This window comes from Haliotis rubra, unplaced genomic scaffold (genome assembly GCF_003918875.1).
Source record: "Haliotis rubra isolate DU_JTF1 unplaced genomic scaffold, ASM391887v1 Scf231, whole genome shotgun sequence".
Classification (NCBI taxonomy): domain Eukaryota; kingdom Metazoa; phylum Mollusca; class Gastropoda; order Lepetellida; family Haliotidae; genus Haliotis; species Haliotis rubra.
In genome coordinates, this window is record NW_025766348.1 from 1,375,847 (window position 1) to 1,398,829 (window position 22,983).

The 22,983-nt window shown below is 39.1% G+C and overlaps 1 protein-coding gene across 1 annotated transcript in view; it reads right to left on the reverse strand.

Moving 5' to 3' along the window:
• LOC124278117 (structural maintenance of chromosomes protein 5-like) overlaps nt 1-22,983 on the reverse strand; it is a 387,080-nt gene that overhangs the window by 314,909 nt on the left and 49,188 nt on the right. The window contains exons 4-6 of the mRNA XM_046713865.1: nt 12,316-12,441; nt 5,688-5,897; nt 4,831-4,992 (exon numbers count right to left, since the gene is read on the reverse strand). Of these exons, the coding sequence (XP_046569821.1) occupies nt 4,831-4,992; nt 5,688-5,897; nt 12,316-12,441 (498 nt within the window). The remainder of the gene's footprint in view (nt 1-4,830; nt 4,993-5,687; nt 5,898-12,315; nt 12,442-22,983) is intronic.

Consider the following 22,983-nt stretch of genomic DNA (forward strand, 5'->3'; position numbering starts at 1 on the left):
TCTAAGCTGTCAATGAGCAAAACTGGAAATTTTAACTATAAATTTTATATTCATATACTTCTCCAATTTCATGGTATGCACTTTTCTCGTACTTAGACTATGGCGTGGAAACGTGCTGTAGGCTAAGTTGAATCAAAACTTCTGGCCTCTCTCCCACTGGTAGGGAACTTGGTCACAGTGAGAGTGGAGTCTTTGTGATTTTTGCGACGGAAACTTTGCGATATGTCACAGAGTCTTTGTGATTTTAGCATCAGCAAGGGAAGGGTAAAGTACGGTAAATGACCTGTATGCCTACAAAATCAATATTACAAGAGAGTTGAATTCACATTTGCTTACAGTAGGTTTCCGTCAGTAACAAGTAAATATTATGATGTTCAGAAAGCTAGAGATAATCATGAAAAACCATGAATTTTCACGAAATTAATCCTTTTTGATAAATAATCGGTATATTGTGACAAATGACCCCCCAAAAAAGTGTAAAAATAATACAATGTGTTCTGATTAGTTTTTATCACCTTTCATCATAAAGCATGTGCTGTTTTATCAGCGAAAAAAGTGCACATATCAATTTCCATGCATTGGTCACCTGACCTTCATGTGAAGTGTGCTAAGCGCTAAGACGGTCACCTGACGTCCCACTACTGTCATTCTCTTTTGTCGCCTACAGAGGTGGATGTGTGTCATGGTCTGTCTGTCTCTAATTTTCATCATGGGGAAAAGTAATCGATTTTCCAGAAAGAGAAAACACTGTGACCAAGGCAGAAGTAATTTTTCTGCCGCTGATCCTCACACACTATGTGTTGACTGTATTGGATGGTGTGACTGGTCTCACCGTTGCTCATATTGTTGCAATTTGGACGATGAAGCATTCACCGCATAAAGTAGAGTGGGCACAAGAGGCATTCCGATGGTCCAAACATTCGAAGCGAGATCGTCCCTACAAAACAGCTTGCCGATCCTCTACATCACCGTACGAAGATTTTCTCGATGCTGCATCGGATTCTTACCTCAGCGAGAATTTACGCCGGTTATTCCAGCCCCAGACATCGAGTCCAGTATCAAGACAGACTGACTCCCCCCCCTCGGGTGGTAGTACTTCATACCATGCCGTCACAGTCCCGACAGACAGCTTTAGTGACAATATCTCAAACACCCAATACGGTAATGTCAGCACTTCTGGCAATGTGTCTCTATATTCTGGCTCAGCAATTAACATGCCTTCACTGACTTCTTGTAGTGTGAGCTTGTCTACGGCGATCCCTCCAACTCCAGAGATGATATCCGAAGTGTTTCCGGTGATTTTCAAATTTATCAGTCCATGGGACTGGTAAGCCTCAAATGAACCAGTCCCTTATTATTTTTACCAGTCCACTTCTTTTTTCATGGTAATAAAGATAACAATATGAACATGTGTGTGTTTGTATTTCATTTTTACTAAGAATAAACGTATCAAATTGCATTCAAACATAAAATGTGAAATGACGTCATGTTATCAAAACTAAACAACAACAGTTTGTTTGGCAGTACTTGTACAGTTATCAAATGTTAATTACACTTTTCAATTTTTTTATTTTTTACTAAATAGTTCTGCTGCTCTCGCGTAGTCGAAGTGATCATTAGCATGCATGTTGAGAATCATGAGATTGTTCATACGGTGCTGCGCATGACAGTTTCTTCTTGCAGTGTGGATTCTACTTTGCAAGCTAAATCCCCTCTTGGCAGGCACACTACTCACCGGTATTGTGAGCGCAATTTCAGTGAGAGTACTGAAGTCTGGGAAGATGTCAGCATATTCAGTTATCAGAACTTTGCAAGTCATGTCAAAATTGCCACTTCCAATGCCAGAATTGACACGTTTGAATTGCAGGAACTCACGCCATCGAACGATCCCAGTCGATATATGGCGTCATGATGTCATTGTTGTCTTGACCAATCACAGGGCAGAAGTGATCTAATAGCACCGTAAGGGAATCCCCACTGTAATTAGCTAGATCTTCTTTTGTAATTAGCTAGATCTTCTCTTGTGTCAGGACATTTGTCAAGTCAAAGTCAAAAGTCAAAAAGGAGTTTATTTGTAACGAGGCCAAGGGCCCATATACAATATATAACTATACATAGTTAACAAGAGCATACAAATGAAGTCTAAAGTGTTTCTAAATACCTATTTCTTTATATATATGAATGGTAAATGTAATACTGTACATGTCTGATTAAATTCTCCCGAGTTGCACATATTTGTTAGGATTAAGACATTGTCCAACGCTTGCAGAAGGTCTAGACATTTCTCAGGGAATCTCTTATCCAGGGAATTTACAAGATCTTCAACAAAGCATGTCCTCATTGTATTGTAGGCTTCCACTGATCGTTTGTCCACATACATGATTTTTATTCCTCGGAATTGACTTTCTCCCTCTTTCATATTCTCTTCAAGGAACTTTTCATTCTCCCCCTTTTCTTTAATCAAATCTTGGAGTGATTCCTTAGTTGACACTATTGGTCTGATGATTGCCAGATTTAGAACTTCTCTCTAGAAAACAGTCACTAGCTTTTCCATAAGCAGCAAAACATCACTCATCATGTATGTTGTTGCAACGAAAGAATATCATCATTATTTTTCGTCTGAATATCACTAATGTGAGATTCCATAGCTTTTTTCTGAGATAAACGAACCACTGCTTTATGATGGCTAACGCTGTCACGGTGCTCTTTAAGGGCAGATTTTTAAAAATTGATACAGCCTTTTGTAAAGCCATTTATTTTAGTCGCAGACTCACAAATTCGACAAAACATAACACCTGCTTTTGATTGGCTTACCGGAGCCATGGAAACTCCTCTTTCCAATCGGTGTTGAATTTTCTGAACTTTTTAAATTTTGTTTCACAGACTGTTTAGCTGGAAGTTGATAATTCTTTCTCGTTCACTTGTTATTTTCATTAAGAACCAAAATGCCCAGAAAGCGTCATCTGCTTTGAAGCCGCCATTTTCAAACGATGATTTTTGTAAATGATGATTTTTGTAAAGAAGCATGTACAATGTGAATGACCACCCCCACCCCCCCTGCATATCATGTACAAAATCATTGCCCTTTGCCCCTTTCCATAATTTTTAAGCTTAATTCTTTAATATATTTATGTACAAAATTGCAGACACCCACCCCCACCCCCATATATGTGTACACAATTGTTGACACCCCCACACACACACACCTCCCCAGAACAAAATGGTGACCCACCCCACTCTTAAAATCATCATGACCCACAGGCCATAAATTATGAACGGTCACTTAATTATTCATTTCCTATCTTTAAGTTTTTCTACTACTGGCCCCGATAGAGTATTGCTTTCTGATACATTATAGCCTCACGCCAAAATGCCTCTCATCTGGGTCGAGGCTAAGCGAGGCATCCAGCCAATGACAATAATCACTAGGAGTTGTTACTAAATATAGACACAGAATTCCATATGCGTATCGCATATGGTGCAGATTGAATTTACACGGTAGTTTCCTTAAATCTTAACAGTTGTCGGTATTTTTATTGCCTATTTGGAGGAAATAATTTAACCAGGTGAATTTATTGCTTGTCTCCAGGACTTGTTTGCCAGTACACAGAAACAATGAATCCAGCTCAACAATCCCTATCAGTTTGTCCGCCCGCGCACCGCTTCCATTCGGTGGTACACTTCCCTCTAGTGTGCCGATATTGTATGGGTCAAGTGTTCACTCCAGTCTGCCGCTCACACACAGTTCAGCACTTCAGAGCGGCCCTACACTTCTGATTGGTTCGTCAATGAAGGCGAGTGCCTTAACATGCAGGTTAACATGCTAAAAACCTAAAATGCTAAAAGTTTTTGTTCACAGGTATGGTATCCATTGCTGTAATATGAATTATGACTGTGAAAATACTCTTGGGCAAGGTTCCGGTGGTATTGCTGATGTTCAGAATCCTCGAATGATACCCGACATCAAACGAATCACCTCGCAAGTTTCGAAGCTTCGAAAACGGAGGTATTTCACGCTGTTGTGTCATGCTACCGAGCGGAAAGCCACTGATATCGGGAAATAGGCGACCATACATATTATTTCAGAAATCTTTTCATAATAAGTTTTGGATTGCATAAAATGAAAATATAAAAGTAAAAGGTAAGGGGATATTATGATATATTATAAATGGAAAAAAACACCGCAGTTTTCACTTCCTTCAAGGTTTACCCACACATAACAAATGTGTAGGCTTGCATTTTCATTAAATATAAATTTACTTAAGTTGTAGTTGTATTATTTGTATAATATGATAAAAAAATGTTTCATATTTATCAAAAGAGGATTAGACCTTTCAAATGGTGCACGAGATCTAGTAGCAATAGCATTTTTAGAACCGTAGGTTTCTTCTATGACCACAGAGTGTCTTGGAACTCAGTGTCTTGGCAGTAAAAGCCATAAAAGGTGTTGAAAGAGTTAAAGGATAATTATGAAAAACAATCCATGGTTGCGATGTCCCAAGGTTATATGAAGAATATCCAAGCATTAATTTTGATGGATGGCTCATTATATAAGAGGATTAGCTTGGATTGTTGTACAGGGGAATTTTCCTCCCAACCGTCCTATTGGGCGAAAATGGAGAAAGTGATGAGTTACTGCATGGTCAGAATAAGGAAAAATACTTAATTTTGCAAATCGGGGTGGTCCTTAACTCTTTTTTGTTGAGTAGTATATAATGAGCTCTAAACTGGATTCTGAAACAATCTAACAACCAGCTGAGCTCACAATTTAGATAAAAAAATCACAATGAATTATTCAATTGTTGCTGAGCATTCATACCAACTGTTTACCTTTTTTTTCATTTGTGCATCAAAGTCATCTTTTGCCCTCTTTGCTGTCTCCATTTTCTCTTGGAGTGGTTCATGCTGTGATCTTGCCTGCTTTACTTCTTCTTCCTTCTCATCACGCAGTTTCTTCTCTTCTAAATACTGCTTTCTCTTTTCTTCATATTCCTAAACCACAAGAAGACAAAGTCATCAAAATCCCCCGCAATGGAAAAATACTCTTCATGATGAAGTCTATGAGTCTATGAAATCTATGAGTTATGATTATGTCAAATATTTAGGTGTGTATATAAAAAAGTGGAAGGAGAGTATTGAAAAGTTTTTAAAGTTCTGCCCCAGAAAGGAGCACTATCACAAATTTCAGTCTATGTCAAACTTGTTGCCATGGAAATGCCAAAAATATTTTATTCAGAAATCCAAAACTACCAAAAGGCACCAGTACAACACCAGATCTATCTAGGTGCCAAGTTTGGTGAAGAAACATTGAACGGTTTAAGAGTTCAGCTCCGGAAAAGAGCACTATCACCAATTTCAGGCTAAGTCAAACTTGTTGCCACGGAAAAGCCAAAAATATTTTATTCAGAATTCCAAAACTACCAAAAGGCACCAGTACACCACCAGATCTATCTACGTGCCAAGTTTGGTGAAGAAATAGTGAACGGTTTTAGAGTTCTGCTCCGGAAAAGACAAATGTGCACGGACGGACGGAGTCCATTTTAATACCCCCCCGCAAAACGCGGGGATAATAAGAAGGATAAATGTTGTCCTTACTTGCTCTGTTGGTAAATCATGACATTAACCAAACATCTACAATTCCTCCCAACACATACCAATACTTCCTTCAAATATACATACTGACTTACCACCCAGGGTCTTTTCATTTTTAGAACTCTGACTTTCTCAAGATGAATCTGACGTTCTTCAAAATTTTTCACATCCTGTTCGAGTCGCGAGTTTTTTTGCTGCTCCTGCTGAAGGCGCCCCTCAACACTCTCACAGCTTTGCTCCATCTGTCGACTGTCCTTCCTAGCCTCCTTCAGCTTCTGGTGGAGCTCATACAGGTCTTCACTCACCTAAGGACAAAATATATGGTGTGGGTTACTCCCAGAGTTTCATGTGATAGAAATGTGCAACCAGTACACAAATACAATTCAGAATGGAAGCCAAAAGTGTGAGCAAGGCTCACTAATACCCTTGACCATGACTCTTAAAGGCCGGGGTTCAAACCTATACACAGATGGGGTGTGGCCTCCTTGCCTTGTCAAAGCTGTCCTTAGATGCAAAGCAATGTAGTATTCAAGTACATTCCATGAAATTTCCCACTGTGTCAGTCAGGTGGCCAGATGAGGTGCGTTTCCATAGAAACAAGCCTTGGCTTGGGGAAATGTTTCATTCAGGGTTTCATATTTCAGGCAGGCTGGGAAAATGCCCCCTCCCCACTCCCCTGACACCATGCTGTGCAGGACTAGGGTTGTCCACTTATCTGATGCTGACATCTCTTTGCTGAAGATTATATATTCAGAATATAAGTAAAATTTGATGTTTCATATATGCTAATCAAATTAATCTCTTTAGTCATCAAAGTATGAAGTGAAAGGGTTGTTGGTAATTTACTATAAGGCACATGTTTATTCTAAAGTACTGTCAGAAATAGAAAAAACTGTTTTTTAGGCTGTTACTCTGTATCCCTAAAATTTACACAACTGCAAATAGCATATGTCGAAATAACCCACTCGGCTTGTCTTGGCATTCAGTGGGATGCGTAATAGGATATCCAGAATAGCATGTTTACTCGTAAAATCGGACAAAATTTAGAAAAAATACGAATAGCTGCTGAAATCAAGAAGACAAAGTCATCAATATCCCCCGCAATGGAAAAATACTCTTCATGATTATGTCTACGAGTTATGATTATGTCAAATATTTAGGTGTGTATATAAAAAAGTGGAAGGAGAGTATTGAAAGGTTTTTTAAAGTTCTGCTCCAGAAAGGAGCACTATCACAAATTTCAGTCTATGCCAAACTTGTTGCCATGGAAATGCCAAAACTAGTTTATTCAGAAATCCAAAACTACCAAAAGGCACCAGTACACCACCAGATCTATCTATGTGCCAAGTTTGGTGAAGAAATAGTAAACGGTTTTAGAGTTCTGCTCCGGAAAAGACAAATGTGCACTGAGGGACAGACGGACGGACGGACGACGCACGGGCGGAGTCCATTTTAATACCCCCCGCAAAACGCGTTGAGGGGGATAACAATAGATCAGACTATACATGGCAATTAGGTCGCTCAGCAAGGTATGACAACGGACTGTCGACTCACCTGGCTTGAAATGCATGTGCTGCCTACAGGAACAAGGGGTCATCTCAAAGATATTTTGTGTTTTTTCATGTGTGTTGACTATGTCTTATCTATTGATTAACATCTTACGTGTCTTTCTTTCATAAAGTTTATGTTGAGATATGTAAAAGAGTATGATACCTGATAACCATCGTACCATAACTCATCGTATTAAATGTCTCAAAATATATAGGTGGCATGACCACCCGACTGACTGACTGAGTTTAGTTTTACGCCGCTTTTAGCAATATTCCGCCAATATCACGGCGGGGGACATATGACCACCCGAAGATCGACAGGACTGGATATTATTTCTAAATTGTTATGACATGCCATGTACTTCTCCAGTATAACTGCCCTAAAGGATTACTTTATCTTAGCTGATATCTCTATCCCCCAGCCCGACCCAACTGCGGCACCCGTTTTGCTTTTGAGACGACCCCTCCTATCTGTTTCTTTTTATAGTGACAGTGTGACTCCATGGTAGCTTCATCCTTAATAGTTTCAGCATGAAAGTTATTATTTTTTTACGTCGGCTATCGTTTATAATGAAGCTACGTCTAATTTCAAATTGGGCATTTAAAAAGTGTCCTTTGGAATACAATATCGTCGCACACTAATTTGCATAAAGCCATGGTCTGTTCCAAAGAAGTCGTTTTGGACTTAGAAAAAACCCGCATTGCTCATTTCTGCACTAATCTCTCCTCAGTAAAGTCCTTTTTCTACGTTTCCTATCTCCCTACCACTGAGACTGTAGTTAGGCCGAACTTAGTTTAACAGATATTTCACACTTTCACATATCAACTACATAAATTGTAGAGATAAATGAGAAAATACAGGGTTTTTTCTATTTCCGACAGTACTTTAGTAGTAAATTCCAATGTTAAGCTTTGACATCGCCAGGCTCATGCCAGGCACCCATAGCTGTTACAGCCTTGTCCCTCACAGGCTGATATCATCTTCACTGCTGAGGGGCAGCAAATGGGAGACTATTTGGAAACCCACGGGGGTTTTGGAGGTGAACAATGATTAATAACGATTATTAATGACAGCACATCAGGAATCTCATTTCTAATAACTGGTATGTGTCTGTCTCGAGCTTGAATCCCAAGAGAAAATGTATCAACACATAACTAAAGTACTGTCGGAAATACTAGAAAAATGCTTTTTTGCCTTAATATCTTTACAAAGGTGATAAATGTATTATGTTGTCAATATATCAACTCACATATAGTGTACCTAATTTTAATTTCAATTGATTTAACATTCCCATGGATTTAAAGGGCAGTTTACAGGAGAGAATTTGGTACCAAAACAACAACTTCAGATTTTTTCAGAGTTCAACAACAGAAATCTGAAATAGTCCTTACATTTATGCTAATAATACAGGTGGTGTAAAAATATAAATTAACGTTTTTCTTAAACAAATAAATGTTGAATGTTTGTGTTACTTTACTTAATTATCGTTTCTTTCTTGAAGACATATTCAACACCGCAGGCCGCTTAAGCGGCCACAACGTTATGAGTCCCCAGACACCGGAGGCCGATTAAGCGGCCAGGCAGTAGTCACGTCAAAATGAGACATAATTTTAGGAACCTACCTGACTTATGATTCATATATTAAATCTATCACATTTTACAATGTCTGAAAACACTTATTAAATTTCAATTTATCATATATTATCAGCAGAATTAAAATTATAAACTATTTTTCGCAATGTTATTGAAAACAACGATTCTCGGACACATGCTTCGGCAGCGGGTCTACAACAACATTGTCAAAGAGCAAAGTAACGATGTTTCGAGGAATTCATTAAATAAATTGAATGAACTAATGAATAAAATCAACAACAGCATTCATAAAAGTTGTCAAACGGACATATAAAATTACTATTTCCATCTTTTTGTGCGATCATGTAATGCAAGTCAAGTCACTGACGAGTGACATCTCGGCTCTCGCCGCCTCAATCTTCACGCTCGGACACGATGTTTAATGCGAAAATATATACATGAAGCCTTTTTGTCATAGGTCATAACCTAGCACGATACGTCCAATAAGTTCCATAATTTACGTACAGGTAGCGATTTCTTGCTTAATATGTTCAGAATAGCATTATTTTACCCAAAACTTTTGTCTAAATCTGAAGGTTTTCGTTTACGAGGACGGTATCCATTGCTGTAATATGATTGGCTGCCTCAGGTCACGTGTCTGATTTTGACCAATCACGACCCTTATAACAGACTGTGGCGAAAAAGCGTCATTAGAAACCAATCTTTATCCAATAAAATCGCTTCTTACAACTGTGAAAATACTCTTGGCAAGGGTACAGTGATATTGTTGATGTTCAGAGCTTTCGAACGATGCCCGACATCAAACGATTCGCCTCGCATGTTATGCACACGAAGCTTCGAAAACGGAGGTATTTTCCGTTGTTATGTCATGTTACCGAGGGAAAGCCACAGATATCGGGAAATAGGCGACCATACATATTATTTAAGAAATCTTTTTATAATAATTTTCTGATGACGTAAAAATGAAAATATAAAAGAAAAAGGCACGGGCATGTTATCACATGTCACAAATGGAAAAAAATCGCCATAGTTTTTGCTTCTTTCGTGGTTTATCTGGACGTTATAAATGTAAGCTTGCATTTTCATTCAAAAATACATTTATTTAAGTTGTAGTTGTATTATTTGAATAATATTATAAAAATAAACTTCATATTTATCAACAGTAGGATTAGATCTTTTAAAAGGTGTATGGGATGTAGTAGCAATAACGTTTTACAAGCTTATAATTTCCTTCATAAACATAGGCTTCATCTATGACCTCAGGGTCTCTGGGAACTCGGTGTCATGGCAGTAAATGCCTCTGGTTGACTGGTGTTGAAAGAGTTAATATAAATGTTAAGTCTTGATAAATAAGTTTCCCGTCATGCATACACATCTTTATCACAGCCTCCACTATGGCCAACTATTTGCAGACGATTGTTGCAAAGGTTTATAAGTTTGTTGTGCTTGAAAAAAGACAGAGGTAAACCTTTCATTAGTATAGAAATGGTTTAATACAGAACTTGTAGAGGTGTTGGTATGTCTTACCAACAAGTTTACAATATTGTAAACAGATCAGACAAGACAGGGACCGCTCAAAAGCAAAACCGGGACGTAAAACCATCCTTGACAACTTTGACAAGGGAGTACAAACTTTAGGAGAAGAAGAATATATATATTCTAAAGAAGCTACACCAGTGACTTCGATAAATCTTTGGCCAATGTTCACAACTAGATTAAACTGACTGAATTACATCCATATTTTTGCAATGAAATATACTGTTGACATGCAAAACATTTATTAATTAAACATTGCACATTTCTACAATCAATCGATAAGATAACACAAGTGATAGGATTCTTTCCAATGTACAGTAATTCGCATGTATATTTCAAAACAAACACACATACACAAATGATCCCTCACATAACTGATACGTATACTACGGTATACGTACACATATTCAACATTTTGAAGGAAACATCTATTGAGATAACCCCTTCCCCGAGCTTGTGCTCAGGTGTCAATTTCACCTGTCGATACCGTGCATGCTGATGACGTAACACAGGCAGTTAATGTTTGTATCAAATAACGTCCCACTACCCCTTATTTTTCTAAGTTTTTGGTATTTTCATCAGTAAAAACACATTTTAGGGCATGTCTCAAAATTTATTCCCTCGGTCTACATTAGGTAGATGTTTCTTAAAGTGATATTTGTTATTTAAGTAACTGTAATGCCTCTGAATTTTAAATATGACTCAAAAAGCATTTTTCTAGCATTTCCGACAGTATTTTAGTAGGTCATTCACAGACCCTGATCTCGTTAAGTCTATCTTGAAATATCAGGACTTTCATCAAATGAAATATGAGCTACATGATTTGAATCATTTCTCTCCAATGTGTGATCACCCAGATCAGTACTTGAAATTCAAGGTCACTGATGTAAAGTCTCCTTCTTCCAAAAAATGGTATCTCCGAGTTGTCAACTACACTGGTAAATTCTCATGCTGAATGGAGATGAGATAATACCCAACGCTGAGACAGTTGGACACAAATGGGTTGTCAAATACCAACCACTTGTTTGCAAAGAGACCATGTTCTCTGCCTTCTGGCAAATCAAAAATAGGGACTACTGGGGGCAGTAGTTCTAAGTTTCACTGATCCAAAGCGACATGATTGTACAGAGGTCCAGTCCAAGAGCTGAATCTCCTTCATCACTGACCTCTGGTTGATGGTTAATGGTGACAACCGTCATAACTGTGGCTGATAACTTAATATTTTGTCCCTTGTACCCATGTTTTTTCATGCCTCCTTTGCCACAAAATTCATTATTTCTGGATTGACTGGCCTTCCTAAGATTTAGGTTGTTAGGACTGAGCCATGCCAGCCTCTGAAGAGACCGCTTTAACAGAAAGCGGCACAAAAGTTCCATCTCCACTTCTCTACCAATCAACTTGATGGTATTGTTGAAGGGTGCTTAAGAATACCTGGATTTTTGAAAGAGTCTAACCTTGAAATCATTGTTCTAACCACAGGAATGGAGGTTCCCTCAATGTCTTGAGGCTGTGATGTAACCCAGGACACCTGTCCACATGTCCCTATTGCTGACAGGATTGTCGATATGGCTTGGAGCAAATGTCCATTCCCGGTATTACCGTGTGCCATTTCACTGCTCTCAAGCCTAAGCTGCAGTTTGGATTCACATATTGATATAAAAACCTTGTGAAGTTAATTGCCAAGATGAATGGAGGGACAGATGGCTGAGAAGAGAATGGTAGCAAATTATGAAATGGAGCTCATTTGCATCATGTCACTACTAGTTTAGATTCATAGCTTTCAGGAGTAGGATAGGAAAATGATTTCATGCATGATAACTATCTGAAGCCTATGTTTATGACAGCTAATCTTACAGATGCCTTTAACTGTGCATGATTATGGCAGACCAATGTCTCATGTATGATATTTTAGTGGCATGTAAACATATCTGCCCATCATTCGTTTATGCCACACTCTCGAAATCCTTTTATGAGAATATTCATTAAGTCATTCCACATGAACTGGTTGGCTAACATACTTTTCAAAAATTGCCCGTTACCCACCGCTTTCTGAGTATTCTCAAGAAGCTCCTGCTGTGTCATTTTGGCAAACTCTGCAACACGGTCCTGTGGAAGGAACTGGCACAGGTTGCCTACCTGGATGTTCAGGTTACTGACCATCAGCTCCACCTGCAAACATCAAATATACATGACATCTTTAGTTCAATATTACTAACAAAGATGGTGTTTGTCGGTTAATGCTCCACTTAATGATATTCCAGCTATATAACCACAGCCTTTATATTATCAAGTCGATCAGACATTCCAGTTATCATATTATGTAATATGACAAAAACATCATCAAAACAAAATAGTCTTGCAAGACATATCAACATTTCCAACCCTCCCACTTGTATATCGACAGGTGTAATAATAAAAAACGCTCAAAATACACCTGAAACAAAATTGCTATAAAATAATTTGTACATACCAGTATACATGTTGTTTGTATTCCTTTGTAACTGATCAAAACTATGGTTTGTAACAATTAAGTGAGAATATGTGTTTTTAGATTTTTAAATAAAAGCAATACACACATCTTGTTGATGGGCACTATGAACAGTATCTAAACGTTAATGATAGTGCCCTTGTCAAATTATTGCCCAGAGACAAATTAGCAAGGTATTCTCTGTAACCTCTGCTCTACTTCAATGCACCAATAATCTGGTGTTTTTTCGCAAGTCTCTGTCAGTTCCAAATAGAACCTGAGAGTGAGTACTGGATGTAACACGAGATTCACCTGTCTTCATTTCCGAGCATAGGAGACAATGAAGATATAGTGAACCACAAAATAAGTTCCCCCATTCTTACATTTTAGCCACCAATCATCTGAAATCTGGACCTCTGTCAACCTGTATCTGTATGACATCTAAAGCATGTATTTTCATGCTTGATCCTTCGGTTCAATGGGTTGTGACACTAGATGTTGCAGAACCACCTTTGGCTCTCTACCTGGAATTCTGAAATACTTTTGGTCCTGTAGTCCGAGGGTCTCCGACATAGTTTTTTTCCAGCTCTATGCTGGAATTTATGGACCTTGAAAATACTTGTACTGACTTAATGACTGCCATGTAGGTACCAATGGTACCCACCTGGCAACAGTCTGGTAGTTCATACAAACATTATGCAATAACAATAACATGGACTTAACTGAGTCATTTTGCAGTAGGCTTCACATGAACAGGCTTGAGTTACCCTCCTTAAACTGTGAAGTAATCGGTGCCAATTAACCTTTATCATACCGGTACTAGATACCATTGTCAGAAACACTTCAAATTTACAGGAGAATCTCATAATGGTGTAACTAAGAAATATCCAAAATGTCATGGTGTTATCACGAACGGTTCCAGGGATACAGGTATGTTCCCATATGGGAACATTGGCAGGATCATCGGGAAAAATGAAACAAAACTATATTTTTGCAACACATCTTTTATTTCTTGAAATTTAGTGAACAAAACTTTCTTTAACACATAAATCAATGATGCAGGAATGTTCCAGGATGAGCAAGGTAATGAAATGTTTCTTAAACAATCACATATATTATGACGATGAGGTCGTATATAAATTTCAGTAGATTGGTACTGATTGCTACTTCCACTAAGGCAGCTGGAATGGGTTTCCTTCGCAAAATTTTAGCGACCAAAATCAAGTGGCAAGTGTTCCTGAATGTTAGCCCAGCCTTCTCAAAATTGCCCTTGAACCAGGTCATCTGGTTCTAATGGGAGATTTCAAAATCCATGTTGATTCTGTGTTGACTCCTTTGCTAAATCTTTTTGTGACATGCTTGCATCTTTCAATCTCCTACAGCACGTCTCTGGTCCAACTAATTGATCAGGTAAAACACTAGACCTAGTCATAACCAAGGATAGTTGTGATATTCTGGATGTCGTTGATGTTCTGTGACAAATAGATATCTGATCATTCACTTATCCAGTTCCCTCTCTTCAGTCAAACTCTCTAAACCAAGTGAGAAAAGAAATTAGCTACAGGAAAACTTGAAATATAGACATCAGGCAGTTTTCTAATGACATAGGATCTTCTGAGATGCCACAGTCACTCTTTGATTCTTGTGGAGTTGATGATAAGACTGATGTGTTTACTACTTGCTTATCACAAATATTGGATATGCATGCTCGTCTGAAGTCTAATTATGTTGTAATTCGTCCTCGCTGTGGCTGGTATAACGATGACATCCGCAAGCAGAAACAGATATGCCGTGCAGCTGAAAAAACAATGGTGTCTTCAAAATTGGAAATTCATCAACAGCTCTTCAAACCTGCCAGGAATAATGTCAGTAAAGCTTTAGCAGCAGCCAAATGAGCATTTGTATGCACCTTGAAAGAACGCAACTGAAACAATTTTATATTCCTTGTTGAGCAGTAGTGTTGGGAATCGACCTCTAACACCATAATTGATTATCGATGTCTTCTGTCGATCAATTATCGATAAATGATCGACTACAAGTATGGACTAATGGCCACAAGACCAGCTGGATGAGAGGACTGCTACAAGATTGCTTGTAATAAAGATCTGCCATATGACATGAGATCGTAACACATTCTGCTTAGAAATGGACTAAAAAACACTTTAACGAAAGGATATTGAGAATCATGGAGTATTTGACAACAAATATAAATTTAGATCACAATTTTTACAGCTGAACGATACGCCCGTCAACTATTGTGTGTGAAAATTGAGAAACGTTGAACTCAAGATCTACGTGTCGACTTCGATGCAGAAATCAGAATTGAACGGCTATAGATCTAAGAACAGATGTGACAAATATCAATAAAGCTATCCATTTCCAACCTTGTTTGTGAATTTGACGAGAATTGAGCCTTTCGCAAATACAAAATGTTTTCTCGAAGCGAACACATGTGCGGGAGAGCAGGCATTTTGTTGAGTCTGCTCAGCCAATCAAACCGCATGTTTCGATCACGTGTTATCTTTCTCAGGAGTATATGTTGTTTTTAAAGCTACATTTTCATAACATACTACTTTTATGAAACCTTCATCAATGCTTGCATATTCAAACATGTAATTAAACATGGGTCTAAATAATATATGCATCCACGCTAAAACTGCTGTTACGCTGCAAGCCACTACCTGCACAAGAAGAAAACGACCGCTCCCTCGGCAAGCTATAAATAAAGTTGACTTCCGGTATTACGGCTGCGATCCGAGCCTACCTGGAGGTATTTACAAATCTTGCATGTACACCAATGCATGTTATTCTTGAAGATAGTATTCAGAGTTATTGATTGAATTTTTTTAAATCGATAATTGAAGTTTGATTGTCTAACGATCAATAAACTGATTATTTGATCGATCGGTGCACCACTATTGAGCAGGCTCTTGAAGTGGGATACAAATTGTACAAATTATTGTACTCCAGCCGATATGTACTAACAGACGTGGGATATAGGTCAAGAACTTACTTAAGACATTAGACGTACTCTGCAGAATCAGGTTTTCAATGAATGTTTCAGTGGTACACATTTGTACGAGCTCTCCTTAAAGGTCACATGCAACCAAAAAATCAAACATAATTAAAACACAATTATCACTTATTCATGACATATAAACATTGCTGATTATGAAAAAACAAATAAACAAAATTATAAGCGTACGATCGCAAATCAAGAGTGCAATATTTTGTACTTGGGTTTACTTCCCTCAAAACGAAGCACCCGGGACACCGAACCCAGTCAGATTGGGTGGCCAGGCACTTATGTGTAACAAAGGCTTTCATTGGCTGGTTTATTTGCCGATGCCCTCACGGCTCATTGCGTGTGTGTATATAGAGATGTTGGGTTTTGTAAATACATGCTCATTTTTTGTGTATAACATTTTGCAATCAACAGACATCATAACATGTCATGTGTACAAGTATCACACTTGCCTGTCTGTGTAATTACATAATGTGACAGAGACAGAACTTTGGCCATAAATCAATGCGTTTTGTTTATGGTGTATAGCCTGATAGGTGTTAAGTTCAAATTGCATGTGGTCAGTGATCGAAGTTGTGTATTGAATATTGTCATTAGCAGACAGGCAGGCAGACACACAGGTGTCAATAAAACAGACATTGAGTTTTGTCTGTGACAGAGGCATATCTATATCACAGTTAGAAATTCTGTCAACGCTAAATAATGACATTGCTTTTAAGTATCGAACTGAGAAAGTGACTCGGTAAGAAGAACGTGTGGTGAAATAGACAAATGAAATTATATAAACAGTTAAATCGGTAATCTACTGTCATAACATAAAAAAAGCTTGCGCCTGTGAAAAATCAACAAAACATGAGAAAAATAGCTCAAATCAAAGCCTTCACCGAGTATTCACCGCCAGCGAAGGTTTTCCTTCTTAAAATGTCGAACACCTCACTGGTTGACACATACTAGTAGCTGAATAGATCTAGATCCTAAGAAGGTTCTTTTATGTAATGAGTAGATTATATACTATTTGTTTTGATTAGACTACTCCTGCTCACGACCTTATAATCCGGACATCCCGCTTCCAAGCTGCGCGAACCTATTTCACTGTGCATGTGCTATGAGCGCAGCCCAGCGCAGCTGTTGAAACCACTTTTCACCCCAAGCGCTGGGCTGAATTTAGTGAATCGTTTGAACTCCGATTTCGAGGGTTTTTTTTCATCGAGTTATTTTTCAACTTTATAAATTGAATTTGCATTTTTGATGATTTGTATCTGTAAGTCCATACCGAAAGGTATTAGAATCTGCAAAGTTGTGTTTTACGTTGCATGTGACCTTTAACCTATCCAGAAGAAATAAGACAGGTTATATCCAAAGCTAAAGGAACTTCTAGCCTGGAATCCATACCAACTTGGCTGTTTAAAGCAAGCTTGTATTGTCTCATCAGTTCATTGTCCAAAGTGGTCAACAGTTCATTGAGGGATGCCACGGTTCCCAGTTTCCAAACAGGAAGTCGTCACTGCTCTCATTAAAAACGCCAATATAAATTCGGATGAGTTAAAGAACTACCAGCCAGTATCTAATCTGTCTTTCATTTCAAACTGTTTGGAGAAAATTGTTTCACGGGAGCTTGAAAAACGCCTACTCAATAATGACCTGCTGGAACCCTTCCAGTGTGCTTACAAATCAAAACATTGCACAGATACTGCGCTTGTTCATGTCCATAACAACGTCATGAGGGCAATGGACCAGCAACTGTCACCCTGCTGGTCCTTCTTGATTTATCATCCACCTTCTACACAACAGACCACACGATACTGCTTTCTCATTTGGAGGAAATATTTGATATGACAGGTAAGGCTCTTTGTTGGATCAAATCCTATTTGTCTGCCAAAAACTCTGGTTGTCAAGGTTACCGACAAAAGTTAACGTTGGTGTTCCACAGGGTTAAGTTCTGGGGCCTTGGCTTTTCAGCATATATATCTTTCCAATAGGTGATATAATAGGTTTGATGTTTCATCTCTTCTGACAACAATCAGATCTACATATCTATAAAGCCATCTGAAAACGCTACTGGAATCAGTCAAATTGAAGCCTGTGTGAGCGAGGTTAGATCCTGGATGACTACCCATTTCTGCTGTCCCCCGCCGTGATCTTGCTGGAATTTTGCTAAAAGCGGTGTAAAACCAAACTCAGTCAGTCAGTCAGTCCTGAATGACTGTGAATTTTCTTAAATTAAATGACAGTAAAACCAAATTTCTAAATATTACTACTTGGTTCTAAACAGCAGTTTTGAAAGTGGCTGCAGGTCTGTCACTTAATACTGGCAACAGCAATGTCGGAACCACTCCATCTGCAAGAAATCCCGGAATCATATTTTAATCCAGCATGTCTCTTGAAAAAAAATATGAAGAACTTTAGGAAAACTTGCTTCTTCCACATTCACAACATCAGTGTAAAATCCACCATCTTCGTGACCATGAAACGACAAAACTTCTTATGCAGACTCATATCACATCACATCACAACTGGATTATTGCAACTCCTTTTTCTTCCATATTCCTTTATCTCTGACCCCTAAGGCCCTCCACTGGCTGCCCTTTGAGGAGTCAGTACAAGATTCTTCTTTCAGCCCGAAAACTGTCTATGATGAATCATCGTGTCACCATCTCAGAAGCTGTGTCAGCATATACCAACCAACCCGTCCTCTCCATTCTGTCGACCATCCTCGCCTATCCATCCCAATCACGAAATCATTAATGGGTGATCGAGCCTTCTTTGCCTCAGCTCCTCTACTGTGGAACGATCTACCTCTTCCTATAAGGACTGTCTCTGACAAACTTCATTTTAAGACTCTTTTAAATACATACCTTTTCAAAATATTCTGAATGGCTTTGTCTTATAGCTCCTGTACAAGTCGCCACTGAGCAACCTGTATGGATGGAAATTAGGCGCTATAGAAATATATTATCAGTATGTTTGACAGATTAAAGACAGCATGCAGCAGACAGAATTCGGGTGATCCTGGCACATTCAGTCTGGTAAGGCTTATCATCAGCTTCTGGCCCTTGCCCCCTCTACACGCAGCCCAGATGGCGAATGGGACTTCTCACAGGAAACGCTGACTAGTCGAAGCCACCAAGAACTTTACGGAGAATATGTAGACTCCCCAACACTGCAGCCTTCTGCATTACCCAGAGTGTCAGAATAGCTGTGCTCCCGGTGGAGAACCCAGACACTCTCCTGATCTGTGCCAAGAGATCAGGAGGTACCAAACCAAGGGCACCAAGAACAATGGGGAGCCTGACAACAGCGTACTTGGGATGCAAGCGAGACATTTCAAAGGCAAGGTTCGCATATTTGGCATGCTTTTCCTGAATCTTGCCAATCATATTGCTGTCAAAAAGGACCAAAAATTCAGTAACATAAATAAATTCATTGGCTTTATCAAAGAGGATCAACTATATAAATCGAAATAAGAATTGAACAGACCATTCGTTGCTTTTCTTATCTATTAATGCAGTTTATGTGTATACATTCATTTTAATGATGATCCTGCCAATGTCCCCATACGGGAACATTTAACTTCAGTTCAAAAGTTTTACCTTAATTCCTGCCACAATGATAAAATTACATATGCCACTTTATACCAACATCATTTGTTTATAAAGATATTAGGGTTGGGTATTGCAAGAACGAAAACAAAATTTTGATATATTGTAAAGGATATTCTAAAAGTCACATTCCATGATTAAAATTGAACAAAAAGTTTGTAAAATAGCAATAAAAACACAAAAACGTACTCGTATTTCCGCCTATTACGGAAACAACCGACAGTTAATGAGCAGAGGGGGTATCACGTGACATGACGTCGTAAGTGCCTGTTGCTGATGGCTTCCTCTTTGATTTTACCTCACAACTTAACAGTGTCAGTGGATTCTGAAGCAGTAAAAGATGTTCCTGATGTCATTTCTGAAATGGATGTTAGACCGTATCAATACAATCTGATTTTACATCTTGCAAGACAATCTTCCAGTGAAGATGAAGAAGAAGAATCAAGCGAAACGGAGGCACCGCTTGAGATCAAAATTAATTTAAAATTAAACCATATCATTTAACAAGATTACTATGTCAGCAAAATGTCATACAGTTCCAGCCAGCAAACTCACCCCCTATAAATATATGACCAGTCACTAAGAATTATTTTTAAAAAAATGTGATTACAGTTCATTTTGTGTCAAATGGGTGACAGTAGGGTGTCTGGGATTTAAAAACAAAATAATTATGCTTCAGACGAGGGAAAATAACAATTATCTGCTTCAAAAATTACACTGAAATTATTTTGTTGAAAAATTTGGATCCTAGTTTTCATTAATAAAGTATCAAGTTTCGATACAAGATCCCATCCTGGTCAAGCAGAGATAATATTCGCGACGCAGATAAGTTATTCCCCGAAAACTGGTGAATTATAAAATAATAGTCAGGACAACGAATGTTTCCCCATTGTTTGGTTATGGAAAGAGTTATGGTACTCGGTCATAGCCTTAGTATGGCATCTTGTCAGCCACTGAGAATACAGAACAACTTTCATGGCACACACTACAGACAAATAGCGAGTCTGATGCCAACGTGCGTAATTGGACAAAATGGAAAACAATGAAAGCAACAAGTACTTCATGATTTGCCATCGTATTCGGCAATGTTTCGGGTAGTCTGCATCATTTAGGGCTCCAAACCCAAAAGGACGTTATAGCGAAACATTTTCAAGCTCATGTGAAATTTCTTACTGATTTTGATAATATATATCTCATGGGTACCAGGTCGAACTGCCCCAGCTACAAAATGCCCCAGCAAATTTGGTCATTCATTCTAATTTGGTCAAATTTATTTAAAATGATTAAATATATGCCGTAAATGCATAGTTTTTGTCAACTTCTTATGATATTATGTTCTTCATATAAAAGTTATTAAGAAGTAATAATTCTGATAAATGTTCCATCAGTAAACTCATAACTATGTATATACTTTTATATGAAGAACATAATATCAAAGTTGACAAAACTATGCATTTATGGCCTATATTTATTCATTTTAAATAAATTGGGGCTTTTTGACTACCCCACTGGGGCAATTTGACCAAATTTGCTGGGTCATTTTGTAGCGGGGGCAATTCGATTGGCAATCGGACTTGATTTAATTTATGTTAAAAATACCACTGACAGTAAGTTGTTACAGGGAATGATGGAGTATAATTAATGAATCTCGTGGGTACTTTTTCCTTCGTCAGCCTAGCTTGGGGATTTCCATACCCCATGAGTGCATGTCTCTTTCATATGCATCCGACTCAGAATGATCGGAGAATTTCTCCTGCCGAAATCTCTCATTTCACTTGGAAAACGGAAGAAATGGTGGTTCTTTCCCATGTTCGATGATGCCGTTGCCCAGGCAACAGAATACACCATCGTACCATTTAAAAAAACGACAGAAACAACACGATTTGTACTACTGTAGCGCTTGGTCTTTGGCAATATGGCGGAATCCAGGCACATTTGACGTCACGAGCGGAAAGGTCACGTGGGTTCCAGCGAAATATGCATAATGGCTGAAGCTGAGATTTACAGAAACTGTTTTCGCGATTAAAACATAATTATACATAATTTTTAATTGAAAATTTGGGAATACGTTTCTGATGACTTTATCTTTCACCCATCAAATTATTGCAATTCACTCGTATTCTCCTTTAAAGATCTAGATCTACTCAGCTATGTGTCAACCAGTGAGGCGTCCGACATTTCAAGACTGATTACTCGGAGTAGCCTTTGATGTGAGCTATTTTTCTAATGTTTTGTTGAAATTTCACAGGCGCAAGCGTTTTTTATGTTAGATTACCGATTTAACTGTTTATATAAATTCATTTGACTATTTCACCACACGTTCTTCTTACTGAGTCACTTTCTCAGTTCGATACTTAAAAGCAATGTCATTATTTAGCGTTGACAGAATATTTAGGTGTGTATATAGAAAAGTGGAAGGAGAGTATTGAGAGGGTTTTAAAGTTCTGCTCCAGAAAGCAGCACTATCACCAATTTCAGGCTAAGTCAAATTTGTTGCCATGGAAATGCCAAAAATATTTTATTCAGAATTCCAAAACTACCAAAAGGCACCAGTACACCACCAGATCTATTTTTATTACAATACTTACTCCTAATATCATGAGTTCTTTTCAATTTGCCCATATTAGCCAAACTTACAAAATACACGAAATTTGTTACCCCCCGAAACCGGGAAACAAACGTAAAGATTTTCCCAGCCATATGGTACTGGCGCTATGCTGCACTGCGCTCGGGGCAACACACCACTCGTCTGTGGCGGGTGACGTCACGCTCCAGATGACGTCACGATCTCTATAAATACGAGCGCTAACCATGCAACTTCCTCTTTTCAATTTTGGCTGCTACGGAGCATACCACTGGTATAGTACCCTAGCACCCCCCCTTTTTGCTCTATTGGTCAAAGAATCATGTCATGTACTTCTTTGAAGTGTTTTGGTGTGGAAGCTCGGGGGTGCGGGATTAATCTGAAGGCAGATGATCCGCACCCCTTATGTTTGCCATGCCACCACTCCTCTCGGTCGTCGCCTTGTGCTGTGTGCAAGGATTGGACACCGGAGCAGTGAACCCAGCTGGAGAGGCGCGGTCTTTCTCCGACGTGGTGGCGGGTGTAGGGTCCCTCAGGGCCACCTCCCCACTGCCCCGGGACCTCCGGATTTGTCCCAGACGTCCCCGACTTACCTGTGTCTGATATCACCCTTGGGGTTGAGTTCGGCCCGAGTTCCCAGGGTTGTTAGGCGAGACACGGGTGTGACGACCGTGCAGGCCCCGACAGTCCCGCTAGGTTTGCCCGAAGGGGACGGGCAGCGTCCCATGGACGTGGACTCAGACCCGGATGACTCCTCCTCTGTGGACTCGAGCATCCTGTACGAGGAGGAGTCTCACCCTAGGGTGGGACCCTCTACTGTCCAGGGCAGTCGGGAAGGACCCACTGGGCCTAACCTGACTGTCCCTAGGGGTCCATCCACCCCCTCGGAGGTGGGGGAGGGAAGCGCAGTGGGGGATTATTCCTTCACCGAATCCATCCTCTCTCTGAAGGATTTCCTCCGGTCAGTGCAATCGGACGGCAAATCCTTCGGGAAATGGGACCCCCCACGGCAGGAGGCCACGCCTTTCCTGACTCC